Source organism: Mustela putorius, unplaced genomic scaffold (assembly GCF_011764305.1).
Source record: "Mustela putorius furo isolate JIRA1106 unplaced genomic scaffold, ASM1176430v1.1 tig00003871_pilon_pilon_pilon, whole genome shotgun sequence".
NCBI classification, from domain to species: Eukaryota; Metazoa; Chordata; class Mammalia; order Carnivora; family Mustelidae; genus Mustela; species Mustela putorius.
In genome coordinates, this window is record NW_025422023.1 from 10,341,939 (window position 1) to 10,361,133 (window position 19,195).

The 19,195-nt window shown below is 36.1% G+C and overlaps 1 protein-coding gene across 4 annotated transcripts in view; it reads right to left on the bottom strand.

The window, feature by feature from the left end:
* Positions 1–11,982: 11,982 nt before the first annotated feature.
* The window catches only part of SLC9B1 (solute carrier family 9 member B1), a 66,354-nt gene continuing 59,141 nt past the window's right edge, over positions 11,983–19,195 (bottom strand). For all 4 annotated transcript variants that reach the window (XM_004748153.3, XM_004748155.3, XM_004748154.3 and 1 more), the window contains 4 exons: positions 18,574–18,723; positions 14,559–14,667; positions 13,974–14,110; positions 11,983–12,317 (listed from right to left, as the gene is read on the bottom strand). In XM_004748153.3, coding sequence (XP_004748210.1) covers positions 12,105–12,317; positions 13,974–14,110; positions 14,559–14,667; positions 18,574–18,723 — 609 coding nt within the window. In that variant the 3' untranslated portion in view covers positions 11,983–12,104. The remainder of the gene's footprint in view (positions 12,318–13,973; positions 14,111–14,558; positions 14,668–18,573; positions 18,724–19,195) is intronic.

Consider the following 19,195-nt stretch of genomic DNA (forward strand, 5'->3'; position numbering starts at 1 on the left):
CCTGGGATCGAGCCCCGCTTCAGGCTCACTGCTCAGCAGGGAGCCTGCTTCCCTTCCTCTCTCTCTCTGCCTGCTTCTCTGCCTACTTGTGATCTCTCTCTGTCAAATAAATAAATAAAATCTTAAAAAAAAAAACATAGCAAGGCTATAGAGATGATATAAAACTATAATCAAATAATCCCCATTCTTTTTTTTTTAAGATTTTATTTATTTATTTGACAGAAATCACAAGCAGGCAGAGAGGCAGGCAGAGAGAGAGGAAGGGAGGCAGGCTCCCTGCTGAGCAGAGAGCCCGATGTGGGGCTCAATCCCAGGACCCTGGGATCATGACCTGAGCTGAAGGCAGAGGCTTTAACCCACTGAGTCATCCAGGCGCCCCAATCCCCATTCTTTTTAAGTAAACTTGAAATATTTACAAAAATTGACCACATATTGGGCCTAAAGGTATCATATTTTAAAATTCATATATAGACACAAAGCACTAGTATTAGAAATAAATAACAAAAGCTTATCCAGGGGTGCCTGGGTGGCTCCATTGGTTACATGTCTGCCTTCGGCTCAGGTCATGATCACCAGGGTCCTGGGATGGAGCCCCGCATCAGGCTGTCTGCTCAGCAGGGAGTCTGCTTCTCCCTCTCCCTCTGCCCCTCCTCTCTGTCTTATAAATTTAAAAATAAATAAATAGATAAATAAGTGATCCAAAAGAGATACGTAAATTTTAGAAATTAAAAGCACAAATCTAAATAATTTATGGAACTAAGTAATTGTACTAAATTTAGAACATATTTTAAATGGGATAAAGATTAAAAGATTATAGACCAATAGCTGTACACTACACCTGAAGCAGTACTTTAAGGGACATTTACTAGAAGCAATTCACATTCATGAAAGGACAATATATGTTTATAGGCTTGTCCAAAGTCTATGTTAGCTTTTCTACCCTCTGTCATAATACAGTCCAAAGAGACCCGGACTTCTGGATATTCTGTAGAATGTCACATTTGTTCATTATAGGGACCAGTTAAAACAGACTGGGTAAATAAGAAGTTGCAAGTATATTGGACATGTGGGACAGGCACATCCCTCAGAGTATGAGAAAACCCTTTGAGGATTAAGGGACCTACCACATTAGAGATTTTAAGGGTCCAGTGTTCCAGTGCTATGTGGTAGGTTTAAAATAAAGTATAAACTATTGCATCTTGTATTCCCACCATGTCTCATGGGCATCTTTGGGTTCTGGCGGTAGCATAGTCCACACTTAGGGATACTGCTCTGACACATTTGCTGAGGGACACAGAAGGCTGCCAGCTTTGACAGGAGCTTAGAGTAGGAAAGGGCTCTGCAGCAGGTCCAAGCCACAGTACAAGCGGCCCTACCACTTGGCCGTACAATCCAGCAGACTCTGGCAGAGATACATGCAGTGGGAAAGACACCATGTAGAGTGTACAGCAAACTGCAATAGGAGGAATCAAGACATAGTTCTCTGGGGTTCTCTAGCAAGGCCGTGTTATCTGCTGGAAATTATATGTCATATTGTATAGTATAATTCTACACCTTAATAATACTGGGTTCACCTGGCAATGGGTATTGAGTGACCTTGCGACTAGAACCTCTCATCATGAGCTTGGTTTTGTTAGGCCTACTGAGTCATAAGGTCTCGTAGTAACCCATCACAGGATGGAAGTAGCATGGGCATGAGAAATAGTACAAGGCACAAGTAAACAGTGTGAGCAGGTGGCGCATCAAAAATTATTTCACTAGTTTCTCTACCTCAGCTCGCAACTATAGTTGTGTAGGTATTCCCATATTGCTTAGAGAGGAAAAAGGTTAAACTTGGTTTATCAAAAGTTTAGCTCAGGATATGGATGAAAGCCAAAATTGTATGGCTGCCTACTTTAGCTCTGGAAAGAGCAAAAATTAACATCTTGCCAGTAGTTAAACTTTGGACTTTGTACCTTGTCATTCATTTTGCATGTATGGAGAGGTGGCCGAAAGTAAGAATATACTCATATATTCATAGCCAAATGGCTTGGCTGATAGGTCAGGGGTTGGAAGGAGAAAGCTTGTAAAATTGAAGACAAAGAAATCTGGGAAAGAGGCATATGGATGAAACTATGGAAATAGACAAGATATGAAGATCTTTGTATCACATATTAACTCTTACAGAGGGTATCTACCAATAACCAAGGCAACAAAATGATTCAGCCAATTAACATCAGCCAGCTTCTTCTATTGGCCACCTAAGTACTGGCACAATTGTGCATAAATGTAGTGGCAGGGATGGAAACTATAAAGAAGCCCAAACAGCAGAAGTTCCTTCTGACCAAGGCTGATATAGCTACCGCTGCTGCTGAATGTCCAAACTGCCAGTAACAGAGAACAACACTGAAGGCTCAGTATGGTACCATCCATCAGGAAGACCAAATAGTCACACAGTGGCAAATTGAATACATTGAATCCCTCCCATTTAGGAAAGAGAGCAATTCGTCTTGACTGGAACTGAGACTTATTCTGAATATGGGCTTACTTTCCTACTCCTAAGACCTCAAACGGTACCATTATCCAAGGGCTCACAGAATGTTGATCCACAAACATGGAATCCTGGTCATCATTGCATTGGACCAAGGAAGACACTTTATAGTACAGTGGTTGCAGCAATGGACACATGACAATGTGAATCAGTGATCCAGCAAAAATTATGAAATCATTACAACCAGAACCTGCCAAACTGATAGAGCAATAGAAAAAGCTTTAGAAAGAAAGAAAGAAAGAAAGAAAGAAAAATCTTTAGAAGTTTTTTGAAGCTACAAGGATGGGGCACCAGCATACACTCTAGATCAATGACCATTATATGGTCCCATGTCTCTGGCAGACAGAGGATCAAGGGTAGAAGAAAGAGTGGGAGATTTACCATTGTTCACAGTGACCGCTTGGGAAATTTTGCTGCTTCTCTCTCTCAATGTTGTTACAAAATGGAAGGAGAGAGGAATGTCTTTGGCACCTTCCAAGTGATCCACTGGTAATCTTTTGTTCAGTTTTGATGGCACAATTTATGTAGACAAGTGCAGTACCATAGCTGAGCATTGCATTCTGTGTTCAGTAGAGGAGGAATGACGACCTAGGCTAAGTGTACTCAGGGATGATGATCTGGGTCACCCTGCCAGAGAAGTGACAGAGACCAGCAGAAGTGTGAGCTGAGGATAAGAGAAATGTGGAGTAGATAGCATGTGGATAGCAGAGGAGGCAGGTGAGGGTGTAAGACCAGCTGCAGAGGTAAGGACCTATAGTTCATTCCATTAATGTTCCTTTCATAAATTTCTCAGCAAAAGAAAAGAATTCTGGAGGAGATTTTCCTAGATGGGAGTGAAATTTGGATCTATATGGAGCAATAGATCCAAAGATCTAAATGGCACAAAGGGTGGTGATGTGTAGCCAATATCCCTCTTTCAGGACTGAGACATTCATTCCCTTGCCTGCTTTGAGTGTCGTCTGTTGAGAGACCACAAGCAAGACCTTCCTCAAGAGTTGCCTTAGACAAAAGGAACTATGTAGCCCAAATTACACTACCTCCATGGGGGTAGTATGCACCCAATACTTATTTCATTGGAATTGATATGAACTATTGATAACAATATTTTAAGTGATATGTTCATTACCACTAACCATCAGGGAGACTCAAATAAAAAACCACATTGAGATACCACCTTACACCAGTTAGAATGGCAGAAATTGACAAGGCAGGAAACGATGTTGGAGAGGTTGTGGAGAAAGGGGAGCCCTCTTACACTGTTGGTGGGAAGGCAAGTTGGTACAGCCACTTTGGAAAACAGTACAGAATTTCCTCAAAAAGTTAAAAATAGAACTACCCTACAATCCAGCAACTGTACTAGTAGGTATTTACTCCAAAGATACAGATGTAGTGGAAAGAAGGGCCATCTGTATCCCAATGTTCATAGAAGCAATGTCCACAATAGCCAAACTGCGAAAAGAGCAGAGATGCCCTTCAACAGATGAATGGATAAAGATTGGTTCATATATACAATGGAATATTACTCAGCCATCAGAAAGGATGAATACCCAGCTTTTGAATCAACATGGACAGAACTGGAGGAGATTATGCTAAGTGAAATAAATCAAGCAGAGAAAGTCAATTATCATCTGACTTCAATTATTTGTGGAACATAAGGAATAGAGTGGAGGATATTAGGAGAAGGAAGGGGAAAATGAAGGGGGGGAAATCAGAGGGGTAGAAAAACCATGAGAAACTGTGGACCCAGAGAAATAAACAGGGTTTTAGAGGGGAGGAGAGTTGGGGGGATTAGTGAACCTGGTGATGGCTATTAAGGAGGGCACATATTGCATGGAGCACTAAGTGTTACACGCAAACAATGAATCATGGAGCACTACATCAAAAACTAATGATATACTGTATGGTGACTAACATAATAAAAAAATAAGTAATATGTTGTCAGTGAAAGAAAAAATATTTTTAAAAAGATTTTAATATTTTAAAAAAGATTTCATTTATTTATTTGAGAGGGAGAGAACATGAGTTGGGGGGGAGGGGCAGAGGGTGAGGAGAAGCAGGCTCCCCACTGAGCAGGGAGCCCAATGTGGGACTCAATCCCAGGAAACTAGGATCATAACCTGAGCTGAAGATAGATACTTAATCAACTGAGCCACCCAGGCACGCCACCATGAAGTAATTTTGTGTACATTCCAACAGACAATAACTCCTATGAACAAGTACAACAAAAATACTGTCTTTATTAAAAAATAATAGAACCTTAAGAATACTCTCATCATGGGGGTATAATGTACCATGTGAATTAATGTAGTAGCAAGGATATTAAATACAGCAGTCATTCCTTCCCTTAAACAAATGAAAGTCACTTAAACATAGTCTATTCAGTTCTTTTATGAAAAGCATTTATGTTTCCTGATCCACATCCTCCTTCTGTGTCTCTCTTTGTGCAGTGGATGTTGGATTGGATACTTTACCACACATTACTGTTCTCAAGATGCAGACAGAGTGATATGCAAGAATTATGTTCTGTATTTAAACAGTTCATCTTAAAAGTTCATGAGAAAAATAAATAAGCAAGGAAAGTCCTAGGGGAAAAGGAGCATTGAGGGTAGCTAGCTCTACCAGATATTAAAACATAACATAAAGCTACTAAAAGTAAAATATTCTGGAGCACGTGGATGGCTCAGTTGGTTAGGCGTCCAACTCTTGATTTCAGCTCAGGTCTTGATCTCAAGGTAGAGGGATTGAGCCCCGTATCACTGGGCTTTATGCTCAGTGCGGAGTCTGTTTGAAATTCTCTCCCTCTCCCTTTGCTCCTCCTCTCACTCTCTCTCAAAGATAAATATTTAAGAAAAATATTTTGGCTTTAATAGGTGACTAGATATATCAGTGGAATAAAATAAAACTCCAGAAATAGACTCAAGTACATATAGAAATTTAATATACAATACAGAAGACATCTTGAATCACAGAGGGGAAAAGGATAGTTATTTTAATAAATATAGGCTGAATTTATTTATTTATTACATGTTGAATTGTGTTCAAGTCCTAATATGTAGAAGATATGTTGAAGTCCTAATCCTCAAAACATCAGAATTATTTGGAAACAGCGTCATTGCAGATGTAATTATTTAAATTAGGGTGAAGCCATACCAGCGTAGGCTGAGCCCTAATCCAATATGACTAACATCCTAAGAAGGGGAAATTTGGACACAGAACCAGACATTCACAAAGGGAAGATGATGAAGACACACTGGGAGAAAGCCATGTAAAGACAGAGGCAGAGACTGGAGTGATACATTGCCAAGGCAGAGAACGCCTGGGACTACCACCAGCTGGAAGAGGCAAGGAAGTCTCTGTCCTCCCGTGGAAGCTTTGGAGGGGACATGGCTCTGCTGACACCATGATTTTGGACTTCCTAGTCTCCAGAACTATGAGAAAATAAATTTCTATTGTTTTAAACTACCAAGTTTGTGGTACTTTGTTTCAGCAGCTTTATGAAACTGATCTAGGATCAGATAACTGGATAACCATTTGGCAAAATAGAACATAGAATCCATACCTCACATCAAATAACAGAATAAAATCTAATGCATTAGAGAAGTAACAGTGAGAAATAAAACTATACAAGTGCTAAAGGAAAAATGAACGAATTCCTTTCTAACCATGAATCAGTATCTAGTATCCTAAAGGAAAAGATTCATATATTCAACTATATGAACAGAAAACTCTCTGCTTAACAAAAGAAGCACAACTAGCAATATCAAAAGACTGAAGAAAATATTTGTAATTTATATCACAGACAATTGACTGTTCTTTTTTATGTAAAGATCTTTTTATTTTTTTTTAAGATTTTATTTATTTATTTGACAGACAGAGATCACAAATAGGCAGAGAGACAGGCAGAGAGAGAGAGGAGGAAGCAGGCTCCCTGCTGAGCAGAGAGCCTGATGCGGGACTAGATCCCAGGACCCTGGGACCATGACCTGAGCTGAAGGCAGAGGCTTTTAACTCACTGAGCCACACAGGCGCCCCTGTAAAGAGCTTTTTAAAATAGAAAAGAGAAATACTCCAAATCACAAAGGACATGAACAGATATTTCACAGAAAAAAAGGCAAATGATCTTTAAACCAATGAAAAAGATGCCCACTCACTCATAGTTAAAGAAACGTAAAATTTCACTGCAATACTATCTCTCATTTATCAGACTGGAAGAATCCCAAAGTTTGAAAATATATATGCTCTTGGTGTGATCTCGAAAAGACTCTGCCCAGGAACACACACATGCACACATACGCACTCATATAAACACACACAAAATATAAACACGTGTTCATTCATTGTGGGATTATTTCTAACATCAAAAGACTGAAAAGCATTCCTCGGCAGAGGACTGCTCAAACTAATGGGACACGGCCACAATATAGTAATGTTCAGTGGGAAACAGGGACAAGGACAGTTTCTATGGACTCACATGGGTCAGAAAAATACACATAATATGTTCCATTTGTGCAAATAGAAGGGGATAATTTTCAACAATAAAATATCTATTTGCTTATCTTTATTTAAATATAAAAAAGAGCAGAAAATAGAAATTAAATAAAAGAAAAAGAAAGTGGGCTAGAGTTATTAAGGGACAGGAAAAGAAGCAAGAGTTTCCAAATAGAGCTTTTCTTATAGTTTTGACTTTTAAACTATATAAATGTTTTATGTATACAAAATTATACATAAATCTTGTTTAAAACCAATTCTTAGAACTGAAAGCAAATAGAAAGAAATAAATCGAACTGTATATCCAGGTATATATATTATATACTATATATATGTAGTTATATATATAATTTCAAGGAGCTTTAGAATTTAGTACTTTTGGTGGACATCTTTGGTGAGATATAGTCTTAAGGATGAAAAAACTGCAACATATCTTAAACTTAATTCAGTAATTATAAGTAATAATATTGGTATTGCTATTTTGAAATTTTTGAATACTATAAAGCTAATTAATAAATACTACATTAATAATATTAAGAACCAATATATTCAGTGAAAGAGAAAAAAGATAAAGGCAAAAGCCCTATATTACATTTGGATTAGAAATAGCAGCTTGATCTCATGTTTTCATAGTTTATTTTTAAATGATTCAAAGACTATGATAACTTAGGAAACTTAAAATATTTAGTTATCTTATAGAATTTATGTCCCATGATTGCATTATTTCATATAATATTTACTTTTTCTCCTCATTAATCAGCTCTGAAGGGATTTTGACTACATATAATCTGTGCTATGAATTATATTCTAACATCACCAATAATAGTAATAGTAAAAGCTGTACTTTTTATTTTAAAAGATGTATTTTTTGATTTCTAAAACTTGTATTTTTTAGCAATGTTTATGACAAGATCCAGATACAATGATTCTCCAGCAATAGCATTCCTAACCTTCAGGTTTTGGTTTTAACATACTCATTTTCATGGAAAGATACCAGTCTTTTGGAGACTAGCTGATTCCAGGTCTGGAGTAGGGAAAATGCTTATGAATCTGGGACAGCTTGTTATGTCTGAAAGGAAGAAAGCATTCAAACACTATGGCTTCATGTCCAAAGAGTACAGAATCAACTGTGAAGGGTACCCAAGGGCCATATTTGGGACAATTTGAGAATCAAAAAGTAAATCGTCCTGGGCTAAAACACCCTGCATATTTAAAAAAATACCAAGTTGGCATAAACAGAATACAAGGGACTTCTGGCTCTGGTGATAACAGCTAGTATTAAACTTAATCACCAGCTGGAAACAACTACAATACCTGTATACTTGTCCTTCAGGATACTTCCTGGCAGGGATCCTGTAGACTCAGACCCATGCTGCATACTATCCTCCTCACCAAATTGCTTGACTAAGGCCAAGACCTTGCTGGACTGTTCAGGGTCCCAGACCTCATCCATTCCAAATAATGCCTGGTGTTATCTACCAGCTGCTCCTGGACTACCGTCATGAGTCATGTCAACAGTATGTTGCTAACCCAACAGACAGTGGGTCCACCACTGCAGCAGCTGCTGTGGTAGCTCTTCCAGCCGTCAGTGTTCTTCCACAGTATAAATAAGCTGTAGGAGTTGGTAATCCTCCACAATGTCTTAATGTAAAGCTACAGGTTACCATGCAGCAGCCTACTGTTAATGTACAAGGTCAGGAGACTGTGACTACTTTCACGTTAGCATCTGCTCCTCCTCAAGTACAAAAACAAATTTGTGTGAATGACTCCTTTTATTCTAGCCATGCACCCTACTGTTGCTCGTCAAAATCACCCATGTGTTTTTGGAGACTGATAATTCAGAACCTCTTCCTTCACAGGCTTGAAGCTCCAGAGTCTCTCTGATTTGAGGTTGCTGAAGTGTTGGTGTACTACAAGCCCACCAAGCAAAAAAGGCTGCCCAGGAAGTAATTAACTATGTCCTTGGAGCTCCAATTGTTTAAAATTGATTGCAGACCATGAATAGAAATGCATGCTTCACAAAAGAAAAATATCTAAACACTAAAAGCTTACATATTATGGGGGAAAATTGCTAAATATAAAATAGATGCAAAAGAGGAAAAGAAACTTTGAAGCTTATGTACTGAGCAAATGCCAGGTCTAATAATGCTGGATTACTTCCTGATTTAAACACGCACACACAAACACACACACACAACTAGTACTATAAAAACTTTTTAAAAAAGATTTTTAAAAAAATTTGAGAGAGTGAGTGAGCATAGAGGGAGACTTTGACTCCCTGCTGAGCAGAGAGCCTGACACAGAGCTCAATCCCAGGACCCTGAGATCATGACCGCTGCCGAGGGCAGATGCTTAACCAACTGAGCCACCCAGATGTCCCAAAACTAATGTTTTATAGATCCTGGGAAAAACAGTTTTCAGCAAAGTACACAAATTTAAAGCATTCCTCTGATTTTATAAATCTTTACTGTGGAATATCTCAGCATGTCATTTGTTTTAAGTAACAGAATTGAAAACTGAGCAAGGAAATGTAATTTGGATTGTGATTTAATAAAAATTCCTTAAATAGTGTAAAAATATTAGTGAATAAACAAAGACATACTTGACAAATTTATAAGGAACAATGTTCTTGTGTTTGTTTAAATACTACGGACACTTAAATACTGTAAACATGGTTAACTGCTTGTAATTTTATTTTTTTTACTGCTTGTAATTTTAAAATGACATTAATGAAGGTAATTTATGTTTAGTTAGCTAGCATACAGTATATCATTAGTTTTTGATGTAGTGCTCAAAGATTCATTAGTTGTGTATAACACCGGGTGCTCATCACAACACGTGCCCTCCTTAATATCCATCACCAGTTCCCCCCTCCCCTGACCTCCTTCCCTTCTGTAACCCTGTTTGTTTCCCGGAGTCCAGAATCTCATGGTTTGTCTCTGTCTTTGATTTCTTCCCGTTCAGTTTTCCCTCCCTTCTCTGTGGTCCTCCACTATTTTGTTCCACGTATGAGTGAAACCATGTGATAATTGTCTTTCTCTGCTTATTTCACTTAGCATAAGCCCCTCCAGTTCCATCCATGTGGATGTAAATGGTGGGTAGTCATCTTTTCTGAAGGCTGAGTGATATTCCGTTGTATACATGAACCACATCTTCTTTATCTTTATCTGTTGAAGGACATCGTGGCTTCTTCCACAGTTTGGTTGTTGTGGACATTGCTGCTATGAACATTGGGGTGAAGGTGCCCCTAATGAAGGTAATTAAAAAAAAATTTTATATAGAAAATCAAAAATTCAAATTATTTGAATGCCTGCAACAATACTTTTTAAAAGTAGAGTGTTTTGGTCTAATGAACATATAAATATTAAATTTAATACTTAAGAAAAAACTATAAATCACAAAAAACGAGAATTTTCCCCTTGATTAAAAAACATACTTCCTCATTCTGAAAATGATTTATTATAACTTTATCTTTTATTAAGATCAATTTTCTATTTTAAAATCTAATTCTCTTGTAAATGTAAAATACTACCTTGTGAATGTAAATATTTTTTCATTTACATATTAGTAAAAAATGATATGCCCCCATGATTTAAACATTAGTCAAAACACTGGGGCAGTTTAGAATTTTAAATTTTTAGAATTTTAGTACTAGAATTAAAATAGTTGAAAATGAGGCATAGGATTGACGCTGAGTTGTAAGAATGTAGAAGAAAATGCTTCTAGAACAGCAGCGATTTTATCTCCTCCCAGAGTTATCCAGGTGTGTGTGTAAACTTTTGACAGTTTTAGTGTTATATTTTGCGAAAGGTCCCAGTATATACATATATAGTTTTGGTTGCCTTAAATTATAGTTGCTTCACTTTGCAAATTTATGTGTAAATTTTATTCTTTGCTATTTTAGTATTTTACTTACATGGAAGAGGGAAGAGGAAACCAAGTAATGTTTAATTCCTGAATTTGGCTTTTGCCAAAGAAGTCTGAATGACGTTAAGAAGCCATCCACTAAGGCTATTTGAGAAAATTTTACATGACCCTTCCAACTTTTTTTTTTTTAAAGGTTTTATTTATTTATTTGACAGAGAGAAAGATCACAAGTAGGCAGAGAGGCAGGCGGTGGGGGGTGGGGGGTGGGGTGGGAGCAGATTCCCCGCCGAGTGGAGAGCCCGATGCAGGGCTCCATCCCAGGACCCTGAGATCATGACCTGAGCCAAAGGCAGAGGCTTAACCCACTGAGCCACCCAGGCACCCCTGACCCTTCCAACTTTAAAATAATCTTGAAATAAACTGAAAATTGCATTTTCCTTGTGATTGGTTCTATATAAGCATAGCAGATTTAATCAGCTAGAATTGAAAGGAAATTCTATATTACTGAGGAAAAGAAAATCTCACATGGACAAGTCTATTAATCCTTCATTTCTGCAGGCTGACTTTAACTCCTCATTTTATACTCACTGAAAAATCATGGTTTATTTCCATTTGTGATTTAATTTTAAATCTATAAATAAATACTTCACATAATATTTCATTTAAAAACTATTAAACTTGTCATTTTAAGGGTACTGAAGAAATAAATAAGTCTAATTTTGGTTCTTTTATTTAATATACCATTCATTCAGATAGTCACAAAAAACAGAATTCGAAATCCATTTTGTTGACCCACTTATTCTTGGCATTTTTTCCCCTTTTCTGGTGATCTTTTTAACTAAATTACTAAACAGGTGATGAGTTCTACTTCTCCTGTATGGAGGTTTAGAATATCTTATCTTTCTGTCATTGGGTTAATTTAATTTTTTATTACACCAAGTTTGTAATGTGACAGTAGATTCAGCCTAATGGATTACTTTAAACTTTCCTAGAATATTTACAGATTTACTTTGTTCTTGAAATACATAAATACTATTGGGCATTCTATTTACATTGTTTTATTAAATTAACCTTGGAGTAAAAAATTATAGGAAAGCTCTGTAATGAAACCACATATTTATTAAATCCTTGGTACTATGTACAATCTCCACATATTTGTATGTTTTAATTTTTCTCTCATGTAAGATAATATATTAAAAGAAGAAGGCAAATAAACTTTTTAATGAAGTTCCATCTCTGTCAGTTCCATACTGATGCTGTTTGGATCATGGCGTGTAAGTACTTTGGGTCCCAGTATGCCAATAATTAGAGCTCCATTTGGAGCTGTGATCAAGATGGCTAAAAATGCCACTGTCATCACATCCTTCGAATATGGTTCCAAGTGGGGTGCGCTGATTCTTGCTGTTTCTAGAGCCAGAGGACCTAATACAGCCTGCAGTTAGAGGGTAAAAAGATAAAGAAAAAATAAAGAAAAATGTTAAATAGCTAATATATGACAAAAGTTAATGGCCCTGTTAAAATAAACAAAACCTAGTAGTAGGCCATCAGAAAAGAGACAAGCCTTAAAGTGCGGAGGAATTATTAGGAATTACTAATCAATTCTATGTTCTTCCTAGGAAATATATCTGGATGAAAAGTGAAATATTGACAAATCATTGTGCATGCATTTTGGGGTCGATTTATATTTTTATCATCTCAGCTTTCTCCTGTTTAAATATCTTTTTTTTGGAGTGCTCACATTACTCTCAGAACCTCAGGAGTTCTAGCTAAAGCAGGATTTTGCTTATTTGCCTTTACCACAGATGATAAAGTTCTTGGATATAATAAGACAACACAAAATACTAGGGTTTCTTATGGTTCTCTAGGATTTTGTTGCTTATGTTCTTGTCTTCCTGCTTGGGAGGCAGTGTGTCCAGTAAAACTGGCAAGAGGTTTGGAATCTACAAAGTGGACAGGGGAGATTAGGAAGTAACTTGCCTAATGTTTTAAGTAAGTAACATGATATTCAAAACACTCAGGCTGGTCCCATCAACCTGCAAAAGCAGGTTGGAAAACCAACCATGACATAGTAAGAATTTTGTTGTACAAGAACTCACAAATTTCTGTTTTGGAGTAACAGTGGAAAAAAGAATCTCCAGAAATCAAGACATTATACTGCCAGGTTAAAAAGTCTAATGATAAGTAGTAATACCTCTTTGTAGGAGCAGACTAACTAACATTCAATCAGAGGGCAAAACTATAAGATCTCCCCATTCATTCATTCATTCATCATTCATTATTCATTCTTGTAGGTATGCTGTGCTTACTAATTGTGTACCCCCTGCATGCCAGGCAGTATATTAAGTACTAAGAGAAAATTAATGAAAGAAAACACTGTTCCTGTCTTTCCCAGATAGTCTGGTGAGGAGATTTAGTCATTAATTAAAATCATATAAATTAAATGCATAATTAAAAATAATATATGTGCATTCATATATGGTGGAGTGGGTGACAAGGGTAAGAAAGATATATTTTTAAAAGAATCAATGTGTCTCGGGGCATCTGGGTGGCTCAGTCGTTAAGCGTCTGCCTTCGGCTCAGATCATGATCCCAGGGTCCTGGGATTGAGCCCGGCACTGGGCTCCCTGCTAGGCGGGAAGCCTGCTGCTTCCTCTCCCACTCCCCCTTCTTGTATTCCCTCTCTCACTGTCTCTCTCTGTGTCAAATAAATAGATAAAATCTTTAAAAGAAAAAAAAAAAGAATGTGTCTCCACTTTAAAGTCATTACATTTATCACTGTAATATTCAGCAAAATGTAAACATTCCAGTATCCAGATATATTCTTATATTTTGGGAAAACAGAAAAAAAAATGTTTCAGAAGTTTAGGAAGTATTTGTCATTAAAGGTACACTTTTCAACTTCAGAAGAATTGCTTTTAAAACAGATTTTGAAAAAGATTACATTATTTTCAGTAAGTAGTTATGCTCAATCAAATATTTTAAAAGTAAGGCTAATAATGTACATTTTGTAATTAAGGTAACATTTCACTTGGAATTTAAAAAAATCATTAACATTAAAAATTATTAACATGATTTAATACGTTCTTACCTGGACCGTAGCTTTGGGCATCCACGATAAAGCGATAAATATTTTCTCCTTAAAATTGAAGCCAGCAAAACACATCAATACAAATGTAAAAGAAATTCGAATCAATAATGCCAAACTCACGGTAGCAACACAAATGCCTACAACAGTTAAAAAAAAAACATAAACAACTAAATATTTGGAAAAAGTGGTTCTTTATGTCTAGAAAAAGTGCAAGAGATTATCTTATGGTGGAGGAACCATGAAAGATAAGATATATTTATTTAATTCTGAGCTAATAGACTTTGAACTTTCCCTACAAACGAAAGTATTCAAAAGCTGCTGATGGTATGTAATATTTTCTGTCAGAAAAGAATTTCAAACTGCATTTCCTCAGATCACTCAGGGAAGGTATTCAGAGCTGGCTTTGGTAACGAAGAGCATACGAGGTAACAGAAGAGCAAATGTATGTTATTAACTGTATCAACATGAGTTTCTGAAGAAGGTTCTTATAGCATTCAAGACATATTGTAAACAAAATAAAAAAGTTATTCATTGTTTGCTTAAATATTTTCAAAGCTCATATTTTTTGTGCCTGCAATTACTTACCAATAGCATTTGATTTAAGAGATGCAACAGATACTTCTGATCCAACCAAACCAAAAAGAAGGGGTTGAAAAATATGCCATGTAGTTTTAATAATTCTTTGGACTCTAATCTGTAGGAAAGAATAATGTATTTTTAGTTATTGTGTTTAGTTATTGTGACACAAAATAATTGCTTTTTAGAAATTAAAGTCTCTCAACATTTAATAAACTTAAGATATTTTATTTGTAGAAGAAATGTTAAAGCTTAAAAATTGAATAGGTTAATTCTTTTATTCAAACACTTGAGTAGAATTTGGTTTAAAAAAATCTACAGGGGCGCCTGGGTGGCTCAGTGGGTTAAAGCCTCTGCCTTCAGCTCAGGTCATGGTCCCAGGGTCCTGGGATAGAGCCCCGCATCAGGCTCTCTGCTCAGCAGAGAGCCTGTTTCCTCCTCTCTCTCTGCCTGCCTCCTCTACCTACTTGTGATCTCTGTCTGTCAAATAAAGAAATAAATAATTTTTAAAAAATCTACAAAGCTTATGGCAGAATTATTTACAATAGTCAAGACATGGAAGCAGCCCAGCTGTCCGTTGATTGGTGAACGGATAAAGAACATGTCGTATGTGTGTGTACACACTCACACACACACACACACACAGGAATAATATTCAACAGTAAAAAAGAATGAAATCTTGTAATTTGCAACAATATAGATGGGGCCAGCAAGTATAATGCTAAGTGACATAAATCAAAGAAGGGCAAATACCATAAGATTTCACTCATGTGGAAAGAGGGAAAAAACAGAAAGAGAGAGAAAAACCAAGAAACAAGTTCTATTTTTTTTTAAAGGTTTTATTTATTTATTTGACAGACAGAAATCACAAGTAGGTGGGGAAGTAGGCAGAGAGAGAGAAAAGAGGAATCAGGCTCCCTGCTGAGCAGAGAGCCTGATGTGGGGCTTGATCCCAGGGCCCTGGAATCATGACCTGAGTCAAAGGCAGAGGCTCTAACCCACTGAACCACCCAGGCACCCCTCCCCTAGAAACAGGTTCTTAATGATGGAGAATAAACTGATGGTTCCAAGACGGGAGGTAGGTGAGGGGAAGGGTGAAACAGGTAAAGGGGATTCAGGAGTGTACTTGCTGTGATGATAACTGGCTAGTGTATGGAAGTGCTGAAACACAGTATTGTACACCTGATACACATATAACAACTGCATGTTAATTTACTGGAATTAAAATTAAAAACTTAAAAAAAGAAGTAAAATAAAAATTAATGGTTCTTGAAACCAGAAAAAAAGTCTATAAAGCTAATCAATAAAAATATTATTTGGTAATTTTGCCAGTAAACAAATAAGGTCTTCGGAGTTCCAGACATGTTTGAATGGTTTAATAACAATTCTAGCTTTTGTTTATAAGGTAATGGAACAGAGACAGAACTAGAACTACATCATGCCTGATGAGCACATACTCAATATTATGCAACCATTTCAGCTCTCAAAAGGGAGTTGAGAAGACCTCTACTAATAATTGTCTTGGAAACCAATCCCATGAAAGTTAATCTTGATATGTCCTAAACTACCAGGCAAAAAATGTCAGTAAATGTTAGGCCTGCTTCTGAAGGACCCATGTTGAAAACTTCAATTTTATTTTTTCTTTAAAACCAAACCAAAACCATAAATAGACTCTTAATTTGGTTGCCTGCCTGGCTCTCCTTTCTGAGAATGAACCTCTTCCAATGCTACTTCCTTGATTAGGTGGTTACAACAAAGTCCCCAGTTGATGTAACAGTACTCTGGCTCTTCTCAAGGAATATGGATGAAGAGATTTTAGTTTCAGTCTGGGCTTATCTTATTTTATTTTTTTATTTTATTTGTTTGACAGGCAGAGATCACAAGTGGGTGGAGAGGCAGGCAGAGAGAGGAGGAAGCAGGCTCCCCGCTGAGCAGAGAGCCGGATGGGGGCCTCGATCCCAGCACCCTGGGATCATGACCTAAGCCGAAGGCAGAGGCTTTAACCCACTGAGCCACCCAGGCGCCCTGGACTTATCTTTTTTTAAAGAAGAGATATAAAACTGTGATATCCTTTGTTTGGGGTATAAACTACGTTTGTAATTATTTCCCTTACGATTGGGTTTTCTAATTTATAAAAGTAAAGTTAAAAAAAAGAAAAAAAAAACAAAGAAAAAACAATCTTACTCTTTCTTCATGGTGGCACATTATCCCATTTATTTCTTTTAATTTTTTAAATAAAGACTTTATTCATTTTTGAGAGAGAGAGCATGAGCTGGGAGGGGGGCAGTGGTGGATACAGAGGGAGAGGGAGAATAGACTCCCTCTGCCCGCTGAGCAGGGCTGAAGACCCAGGGCTCCATTCCAGGATCCCGAGGTTATGACCCAAGCTGAAGGCAGACACTTAACTGACTGAGACACCCAGGTGTCTCAGGTGAAATTTAGTAGTTTTCATTTTATTTAATTGTAATTTATTACTGACCATTTAATTTTTTTTAACAATTGTGATTTTATTGGAATACTAAACAAAACACTAATATAATTTTTGGGTTGGGAAATTCTCAAGCTGATTTTAAAATTTATCTAAGAAAGCATTTGTGCAGGAACAGTCAAGAAATACTTTAAAAATAAGTACAAAGAGAGGGATCTTCCATATTAGATTTTGAGACATAAAATGACAGATTTAAAATAGAGTGGTACTGGCACAGGACTAGATAGGTAGGATTAAATAGATTCCAGCAATGAATATATATATATATACACATATATATATATTTAGCTCATGTTAAAAGAGGCTCTTAAAATCACTGAATAAATAATGGATTAGTCATAAATAATTTAGTAAAAAATGACTACCCAGTTTATATGCATATATATATATTATATGTATGTGTATACATGTTTATGAACACATACATATCCTTATCTCACAGCATTTACAAAAATAAATTCCAGATGAATTAAAGAACTAAATGCAAAAATAAAACAAACAAAAACTACGAAAGAATTAGGTGATACTATAGAAAACATTATGGTTATAATCTTATAATCTTGGGTGATGATATCCTTCTTAAACAAGATACAGAATTCAAAACAAAAAAGAAAAATACTTCTGACTACAAGTAATTTTACTTCAACACAAAAGACATCATAAACAAAGTTAAAAATAAGCAAAAATTATATGCAATATATACATAACAAATGATTAGTAGCACTAATATATAGGAAAACTATAGAAACAAAAGGCAAATCAACCAATTAAAAACCAGGCAAAGATGAACAGGTAGTTAAAAAAGAATATATGAAGAGAAGATTACTGCACTATTGATCAGAGAAATATAAATGAAGAATAATAATGCTATATCATTTCTTACCCATCAGATGCTTAAAATCTTTGAAAAGATAATTTTGCAGTACCCCTCAAAATAGAAACATTCCATTTCTAAATTCAGCAATTACATATCTAGGAATCTGTTTTACAGAAGCACTTTCACATTAGCAAAAAAATACATGAACAGGATTGTTCATGGCTTCACATTAGTAATAACAAAAATGGAAAGGATCTAAATGTCTACAAAAGGAGAACTGATTAAAGAGATGATTGATTCTGGGAAGGGGGTCTGATATTTGGGAGTGGTAAGGGAAAAGAAGTCTTTTACATTTTGTTCTATATGTGGGCTTTTTGTATTGTTCTAATCTTTTATGAGCATTTTCATGGATTAACTGTATAACTATTATTTTAATGAATAAAATAATTAAATCAATAAAAGTTCTATAATCACATTGCATAAAAATTGAGAAAAAGAAAGCAGCCTGATTGTTAACTCAACTTCTGATTGCATTTTAGTGTATTTCCAGGTCCTTTTCCTAAATATCTTATTTCCTTGATTGATTTATACACATCCTTGAAGACACAAATTTCTGGAACATCTTCCAACTAGAATGAAGAGATTTCCTAAACATCTATTATGGATGTAAAAAAATGCGGTTATTTTATCTTAAAAAGTGATGTATTAAAAATAGTCACCTTTTCTGTGGACCAGTTCATCCCTGCAACAAAAGTTAATGCTAGTGTGCATAGTCCTCCAGCTGCATGTAAACCAATACGCTGGCTGCCCAAGACAGCAGTAAGAGACATACTCAAAATAAAGAAAGCTCTCTTCACTGGACGTCTTGTCTAGAATTAGATAGATATTTAGAAATTAATTTACATTTAATATATAAAACAATATTTATATCTTGTACCATGTATTATTCACTCTTTGGTATCATGGCTCTAGATGTTATATTAAATAGTGTCTAAAATTTTTATTTCTTCCTCACTAAATATTTTAGCAGACCAAGTGGAAAAATCTACAATTATTAAGTTTTATCTTCTGCCACATCTCTCATACTAATGTTAGTAAAATGGGTATAGTACCTCAGCTATAAGTGAAGAAGGAAGGAAAGAGACCCATATAAACAAAGTAAACTGTATAAACTGTAGTTCCTGTAGCATATACATATACATATTGTAGTTCCTATAACATATCCAGTTAAAAAATAAAGTTTTGAATATCTCTTTGGCTGAGATAGCTGTTAAAGATAAGATGGAAGTTACAGAAATACAAGAGTAATAGCATATCCTTTAGGGGAGGAAAGGGTTGACA